Below are 9,150 nucleotides of genomic sequence, written 5' to 3'. Positions count from 1 at the left end.
AACTTAAAGTTTACGAGTATTGTTTTTTATTATGAAAGAGAGTTGAAGTGGGACCGTTCTTCACTGTTGTTGTTCAAATGACTGTGCAGTTTCTCCCCGTCGCTTCGGTATGGGAGCTTTTGCTTTGGGGAAATAAACATCTTTGAAAGAATGTTTAAAGATACGATTTTTTAGGGAACAAGGACTCAATTATTATTAGATTTTTATTTTAATTTTTGTAAAAGAAATATAACTTTTTTTTTTACTTTTTGAATATCCATGAAAAACTCCATTGCCAATCAAAGAATGATATAATTCTCAACTCAAAATCAATGAACAGATCATATAAAAACGTTGAATTTTAGCAGCGGTCGCATTGAGTTTTGCACGTTGTTCAATCAGGATTTTTATTCTTAATCAATTGGCACGGGTTTTCTTCTAAAATTTTCAAATTTTAGAAGCAAATCAATATTTTTTTTCTCATAGTATAATAATGATAGTTATGATTGACCAGAAAAAATAAAATGAAAGGGGAAATTTAAAAAAAAAAAAAACGTTATTTTTACTTTATTATAAAAATTAAAAGATTTGAATTTTTTTTGTCACTTTTGTGTAACTTCTAATATAGAGGGATGGCTGCAAAATGAAGAAAATCTGACTCAATAATTAAATTATTAAAGATGATAAAATCAACATCATTTGATTTGCACCCACAAAAAATAAAAATTTTTACTACAATGGAAAAAATAATTTTTAAAATCTTTTTTATGATTGTTTTACCTTGATAATACTTGAAATTAACACATGTTTGGTTTCCAAATTATTGACTATAAAAATAAATAAATTTATTTAACTAGTTCAATTTTTTATATATTTTTAACTAGTTCAATTTCATATCAATTTAAGCTATATTGGATTTATTGGAACACATTTATGACTCTAATAAATATTTTTAAAAAATTATTTTCATCAAAATTAATTTATACTTTATAATTTTGTAAATAATTCATTAAATAAAAAATTAAAATTACTTAGATTATTTTTTATATTTTATATTTATGGTAATTTTTATTATTATACCAAATAAAATAATTTTAAATTATTAGTGATCAAATCAACTTAATAATCTCATAATCATGATAATTAGCTCATCAAATAATCTTAAAAATAATCCAAAATGCTATTTGAAAAAAAAAAGATACATCCATTTGTCTTGTTGTTCTTATTTCCATTTTTTTTCTCTTACTAATTTATCAAATCAAGAAAACAAAATCCACTATCATTGCTTCGATCCTTTTTTTTTTAATGTATATTCCAAAATGTTTACAAACAAAAGGTTGATGATAGATCCTTGCAGGTCGAAGGAGTAACAGTATCTTAAATTTCTTTAAAAAAAACCTCTAAAATTTAAATCTTAATATTTGTTTTATACCTTTTTTGGTAAGAGGCATATGATGTGTGAAAATTTTAGGTAAATTCTTTTTTTTTTAGTTGTACCAAATGAATATATGTGTTTGTACTTTTTTTAATATATGTAAAATATAAAAATTATTAAATTATATTAAATACGAAATATATATTTTTTTATTAAATCATATATATAGTTTTTTTTTAAATTAAACTATGTCATTTTTATTTGTTTTTATTGTATCACAATATCATATTTAAAATTATTAAGTCTACATGATATTTTCGTACAACATAAGGATAATAATAATTCGATTTTATTTCAATTTAATTATTTTGATTAATACAAATATTATAAATTTTTAAAAGTTAATTTAAATTGGAATCAAATTTCTTTTGAAATTAAAACGATTCGAAATGAATTCTATCAACTTAATTCAATTAATCGATTCTTAAAAATAACTTTAATATCATTTCTGATATATTTAAATAAATGTAAATATAAAATAATTTTTTATAAAAATTAAAGATTATATAAAAATTAATAATAATATAATTCAATTTGATTTTAAAAATTTTAATTTTATTAGTTTGATTTAAATATAATCCATAAACCAAATCAAATTAAATAAAAAAATTTATTCAAATCAAACACTAATTTGAAATCCATTTTTAAATTTCATCAATTTTTTAAGTCAGCATGACATATTTAAGAAGACTTGTTAGACGTGGCAAGGCTTAAAACTTGTGTTATCTAAGTAATTTAAAATCACTCATATGAACCAAAAAAAAAAAAAATGTATAAAACAACTGCTCATGTAACTTTGGATTATTTTGTATTATTTGATATCTTTACATTTCATAGAATACTTTTAAAATCGTACAAAACTAGGAAAAAGAAACATAACTATGACATGTGCAAGGTGGTTAAATTAATTAAATAAAATGGACCGCCTGAAGATTAGGCCCAAACAGACAACAATATGGAAGCCTATTCGGGTTGGGCACTATATATTTGAGTCCAAAGATATTCTAGATGGCTTTTTGCCCAGCTCATTAGATGTTGCAACTTTATTTTATCTTGTTTGTTCTTTAACTTTTTTATTAAAAATGATACATTACAATTTTTATATTGATAGAGTTTAATCAAAATTTTTAAAGAAAATACGTATTAAAAAAAGCATCAAAATACGTTCAAATTATTTCGAATTTTATATACTTAATTTATGAAATAATTGATTTTAAAATTTGATTTTTATTTGATTTTTTAAAAATAAAAACCTTACTACTTTGACTTAAAATTTTTATTTTAATTATTCCTTTAATTAATTTAGTAGACTAAGAAAGTAGTGGAGGTGGGATTTGATTTCTGTTTTGATTGGCGATGGACTCTCTCACATGCAAAATGCAGCAAAAGCTTCATAAGCTTGCATCTTCTTTTGCTTTTTCCCTTTTTAGTAATTGCCCCAGTTTGAATCTTACTTTAGACCACTTCTTTGCTTTGTTTCTCAAAACAAACAACAAAAGATAGTGACTGAATAATAAAAGGGTGAAATTTGCATGGAGGGAGCAGCCAGCCCTCTTTTGATTTTTTTTTTTTTAATTTTTTTGGGTTCTCTCTAATGAGAATATGTTGACTATATATATACACACACACATATGTCTATTTGTATTTTCCTTTGATTGCCACGAGATATAAGAGTCTCATGAATGTTTACAAGTTTGAATGGACCCAAAGACCAAAACAGTCCCAAAAGAATCCAGAGAAAAAGAGTTACATCCAAAGATGTAAAACGACTTTTTCTTTTTGGAACTTAACACCTTTAATTGGTGGATTCACTTTAGTTTTGGAACTCATGCCAATGCCCCGGTGCCCCACCTTTTCTACAATAAAGCTCAAATCTTTGGCAACTATTGTGACTAAACCAAACCCAAAACCAAAGCCAAAGCCAAAGGAACCAATGATTGACAGGTTGATGATGGATTTTGGTACATTTCCTCTCATACATGCATGGCTGCAAAGAACTTATTTCCACACTTCCAAATTCCCACCAACTGCATGCTCCTTAATCCTACTTTCTCTCTTCCTTGTTAGATGTGGTTCTTTACATGCAAAACTCTGCATATGCTTCTCTCTCTCTTTTTCTTTTAATAATAATAATAATGTGATCAAAGTTATTCTTAAGTTCTGTCTGCGTCAACATCTCGGATGATTTTAAAATTGTACTCCTCGCATCAACCTGCTCTTTCTTTCTTTGAGCTTTCATAATAATTTTACCAACTAATAAAATATTATCTTTTAAGATAAAAGATATGAGACACTTAAAAGTTAATTGAAAAAAAAAGGCTACTTAGCTGCTTAATAAAGATATATCTTTCTCAGCTAGATGCTTTTCATGAGCATTATTTTGTAGTATGAAACAAGCTTCCATTTTTTTAACTCTTCTCCCAAAACATATATCTCCATAACAATTCTTGTTAGTAAAAAAAAAAACAAACATGCAAACAGGCTTAATTGGATATCAAAATATTTTCAGTGTTTAAAGTCCCACACTAGTTTCCAAAAGAATACGTACAAGATATATGCATGGCAGATATATATGATGGCTTTGTGGTCATGATAAGCTTTCCCATACTTTGATGCCTAAGATTGTCCCGGCGATCGTCCCGAGTTGCCAGCTCGCCTGTTAAAAGGGGAAATTAGATCACTAATAAACATATAAAAATAAAAAAGAAAAGGTTTGGTATTACTAGTGATGAAAAGAAGAGAAAGAAAAACCAAAGGACACCATTAAAAAAAAAAAAGTTTTTTCAAGTAAAGGCTTTGTAAATGCATTGTTCTGCTAACGATAATTAGGTCTGGATAAGCGAGATTAAGAGATGGAATAAAGTGAAGAGACAAGCTTTTATTTTATTTCTTTCTTTTTATTTTAATGGAGATTAAAACATAATGGACCATATCTAGGGTATATAGTACTCAATGTAACAGTTAAAAGCATATATGAGCCTCCAACATTTGGAAGGGATTTTTTTTTTATCCGTAAAAGCATTTAAATTGAAGGACAACAACTTAAATTTAACAATAAGTTCTTCTAATCAGAAGGAAAAAATTACAAATAAAATAAAATTTTATATCGGATACATTACCAATGTATTATATACTGTTAATGAATTAATTAATAATATTTCATAAAAAAAATTAAAATTTTAAAATTAAATACACTTAATTTTAAAAATATATTTAAAATTACTTTTTGTATGAAATATCATAATATGATTCACTTACGGTATATAATATTAGTGATTAAATATAAATCAATAAAATACTTTGGTACTAAATTTGTTTGCATGGAATGAAAATTGTAGGATGCAAAAATTACAAATTAAATATAAAAACGTTCTAAAATTTTCAAAAGAAGAAGAAGAACTTAACGAGGAAAATTCAAAAGCTATTCTAATTTTTCTTTCCCATATGATATTAGAAAAAAGAACAGAAAACATATATATTTTCCAGCATATATTGACATTTGATGTTATATCTTTCCTAGATAATGTAGAACTGATTGAAATACTGGCTAGGTGCTTATATATAATTAAAAACAGACCTGTTATGAATAGGATCTGGTCCATTAGGAACTCTTCTTTTGCTCATGTAGTTGAGATCCAGCTGTGGATGCACTAGACCCGACTTTCCTCTACCTATTACCTTCACTTGCTCTTCCTGCTGCAGCTTTCCCGACGTCGATAACGATGACGACGACTGATCAGCAGTTGTTAATGTCGTCTTTGTTTTGTTTCCTTCACTTTGCAGGGTCCCAACTAACATAACTAAGATAAAACCGAAAACTATAAGTGTTACAAACGGGGCTTTAAACGACAAAGAACTACTACCACTACCACTACCGCCGCCCATGATCAGTTATTTTCCTTATTTATATAATAATTAATTCCTCTATATTCTTCTAGGACACAGAGGAGGGAGAGAAAAAAACAAAAAAAAAAAGGAAAAGAAAGAGAAGTAAACGGGGATTATTATCGTTAAATGGTGATGACTGGAATAGGGCTTATAAGAAAAGAAGGAAAGAAAAGGGTGGGTGGGTTAAGGCAAGAATTAATGTTTTTTTTTTTTATATTTTTATTTTGTTCGTGTGTGATGAGCTAGGCAGTTGTTTTTTGCACATATGGTTGGCATACTTTATAGGGGATAGGGGAAGCCGGACGGAGTAGGTATTTAAATTGTGGTCACAATGATTTTTTTATCGTATCATGTTTATTATAAATATAGATATGATAGAGATTATTGTGATAATTATAGTCATCTTGATTGTGATTTTGTTTAATTTCGTACAACATGTTATAAAATATAATAATAATTATTATAATCATAAAAACGTTTATTTTATGATTTTAAAAATAATTTATGATATCACATATCTTTTATTTACTTGATTTTTGAATGTAATAATTGATTAAATATTTATGATTTTTAAATGTAATAATTTATTAAATATTTTAATTTTTTGACACATTAATTGATTTAATATTTTTATGGTAAATTACTTTCAAATTATTATACAAGAGAGTGAATTTTTAATTTTTATTTAAGTACACAAAAATAATAATTAAAATCAGAATAAGAATTAATGTAATACTTAAAAAATTAACAACAATACAAATATCAAAACCAAAATTTGTTAATAAGATTCAAATACAAAATTATAAACTAATACATAAAAACTCAATATATAATCATTTAACTTTAATTATTTTTCATTTAAGTTATATAAGAAACTTACCCTCTCAATTTTTATCAAATATTTTTCTCTAAAATTTCTCTATTTATATCATATTAATTCCTAAATTTATTCAATTTTAAAATTTTCTCCCATAAAATTTAACCTTCAAATTTCCTATAAACAAAATTTTCCTTAAATAAAAAGGCTAAATGCTTAATTAAGAATACAATAGTTGAAAATTTTTTCAATTAAAGATATCAATTTTGATTTGATTCAATATAGAACTAAACATTTTTCAATGTGTTTTAAATCAAGATTGCTTAACAACAATGACTTACATGCACCGCTAAATCCATTTTATCATTAAATTTTTTATTTTCTCTCATTAAAACATAAATTTTCTTCTCTTTCTACTAAAACCAACAGCCATTCATAAACCCAGAAAACCAATGACTGGCCACCACTATAGTCATCATCGGCACCATTGAATCCTACCCCCCACCTCACCGAAATCACCCATAATACTATTAGTCGAAAACCCATTCTCTTTATCATATCGAAGAAAAAAATATATATGAAGGTAGATCGTCAGCAACCAATCAACTTCACCAATGATTTCTAATCTCCATAAATTCTCTTTTATGATGACTTAATATCAAATAGGAATCTAAGCATTTTGTTATCATAGTTTGTGATATGTTTACCTTAATTTTGATAGATAAAATATTATGTGAAGGTTGATTGTCAACAACCAATCAATTTCACCTGTAATTTTTTATCTCCATCAATGTTTGGGTTTTTTCTGAAGATTGTTATGAGGTTTAAATTCCCTATTCTGATGACTTAATATCAAATAGGAATCTAAGCATTTTGTTATCATAGTTTGAGATATGTTTACCTTGATTTTAACAGATAAAATATTATGGGTAAATTAAGATTCTTAATACAACATTACAATTTTCAAATTGAATTGTTTTTTTGTTTTTCAAGCAAAATTTTTTTTAAAATCGATAAATATTTAGAAATTTTTATTATATTTGAAAATTTTAGAATTTAAGGGATTACAACTAGTTAGTTATAATTTCTTATAATTGCATATAGTAATATTTTTATGACCTTATACTATAATCGTCCATTATTTCTCTTAATAAACCTCTTGCTTGAAAGTTTATGCTTTTGTATCATTGTTACAAGCTTTAAATCATGCTCAAACTCACTTTTTGAATGATATTAGGCAATTCTGCTCTTGAAATTGTGGGTTTTAGGCTAGATCTAGGAAGTTTGCTCAATTTTTAAAAAAATCTAACATGAAAACATGAAAAAGAAAGTTGAAAGGAATGAGTGGGTGAAATTTGGTGTAAATTCAATGGTATTTTGAAGTTTCAGGCTATAACTTTGGGTCCATATTTAGGTGATACGAAGTTGTTTTAGGCAAAACCAAGCACACATTTGAAACGACGAGGTTAAGAAGAGTATTTGTTGAAAATTTAGGTTGAAAAATGACTAGTTGGTGGTGGCCAATTGTGACTTAATGGTGGTCAACGTGATGGTGGCAACGAGAATCTAGGCAACTTGATTTTCAATGATTCTATGTTTAGAAAAATATGCTTTCTCTCTCTCTTTCTAGTAGAGAGTGAAACAGATGAAGCAAATTTTTTTTAGCTTATAGTACAAAAAATTCATTGTAATTTAACGCGTGTGTCATAGTACGGTGGTGGAGTCTTATTTTGCACCAATTTGAAAACATTTAATTCTAAATTGAACCAAATTAAAAATGATATTCTTATTAAGAAAGCGTCTAAACATTATATCTTAAATTGAACATTTAGCCAATAAAAAATTTTAGATGAGTAAAACCTATCTAGATCCCCTTCTATAGGCATCAAGAACTAAATTTTTGGCCTTATACCCCTTAATCCCTCCCCTATCTTGACATCTCTTATTTTTTATTTTTTTCAGTCTCATTTTCACATTCTCGTTCATCTTAGTCTTCCATTTTTCATTAGTTTTCAATCCTTACTCTCTCAACTCTCAAACTTAACCTAAAAGTCCAAAATAGAAGCTTCCTCCTCCCACCATCCTATACGGCCCTATCAATTCGACGATTTAACCATGGTGACATACTTCTTACATCTACCTAAGTTCTGGTTTTTCCTATTCTAAATCCTAATTCTCAACCAAAAAAACCCATTACTACCACTTAAAGGCCCACCTTTATGGCCGAGTTGTAACCCCTTACCATTAAAGTCAAAGTCCTCATTCAACAAATGATGTATGATGGAAAGGCTAACTTCACCAGTTGAATCGATCCTATTAAAATTCAACAAAAGTTTGTAATTTTTTTAAAAAAGATAATTACTTATGTTGAATTGTTAATTGTGTTAGATTGATGATTATTTTAAGGTTGAATTTGAGTTTAACTAAAGTTGGATTGCGATTGGTGTCAAATTAGTGCTATATGTTTTTTTTAAGGCTACCAAAATCTTCTTTTTTTTACTTTAGTTTTCTGACGAAAAATGGTACAGTAGTAAAAATGGTCCATTGCTACACTAATTTTTCTTGATTGTGACACTCCATTATTAATGAGATTCAAATTCTCACATGATAATTTTCTAATAAAAAGTGGTGGATGATGGTGTTATCGCAAAATAACAGTCGCTATACTGTTACTACATTGCTATTTAAATCCTTAGGGTGGAACTATAAACGATTCTTGTTACTTTCTCGAAAATAGGATAATTGGTTTTAAAAGTTTACTTTGTTTCATGAGAGCTTTTATTTACATCTAAAAAATTACTTAATGCACTCAATTTTTTTATTACAAAATATCTCATATGAAATACTTAGTTAATTTTAACAAATTATCTTTTACCCTTTTTTATACTCTCAGTTTTACTTATTGGATATACATATCCAAGAATATATAAAACTTACCTAATATGCATACCAGGGAAAATAAAAATTAAATATGTATATATGGAACATATAAAACTTTATTTTTATTCCTTCTTTAATTTGTAATGGGCTC

The 9,150-nt window shown here is 26.5% G+C and overlaps 1 protein-coding gene across 1 annotated transcript; it reads right to left on the bottom strand.

Annotated features, from left to right (window-relative positions):
- Positions 1-3,797: 3,797 nt before the first annotated feature.
- LOC111317400 (uncharacterized) lies at positions 3,798-5,755 on the bottom strand. The gene is made up of 2 exons (XM_022919825.2): positions 4,992-5,755; positions 3,798-4,070 (listed from the first exon to the last, which is right to left on the bottom strand). The coding sequence occupies exons 1-2, from the start codon at positions 5,297-5,299 to the stop codon at positions 4,031-4,033; spliced, it is 348 nt and encodes a 115-aa protein (XP_022775560.2). The 5' UTR covers positions 5,300-5,755; the 3' UTR covers positions 3,798-4,030.
- Between the last annotated feature and the right edge of the window lie 3,395 nt (positions 5,756-9,150).

This window comes from Durio zibethinus, chromosome 2, assembly GCF_047325235.1.
Source record: "Durio zibethinus cultivar Kanyao isolate XHJ-2024 chromosome 2, ASM4732523v1, whole genome shotgun sequence".
NCBI classification, from domain to species: Eukaryota; Viridiplantae; Streptophyta; class Magnoliopsida; order Malvales; family Malvaceae; genus Durio; species Durio zibethinus.
Note: the sequence above shows the minus strand (reverse complement) of the source record. Positions and strands in the feature narration are given on the sequence as shown.

Coding starts and splice junctions, on each gene's coding strand:
- LOC111317400 (XM_022919825.2), bottom strand. CDS start 5,299: ATGGGCGGCGGTAGTGGTAGTGGTAGTAGTTCTTTGTCGTTTAAAGCC. Junction 4,071..4,991: donor CCAGATCCTATTCATAACAG/GTCTGTTTTTAA, acceptor CCCTTTTAACAG/GCGAGCTGGCAACTCGGGAC.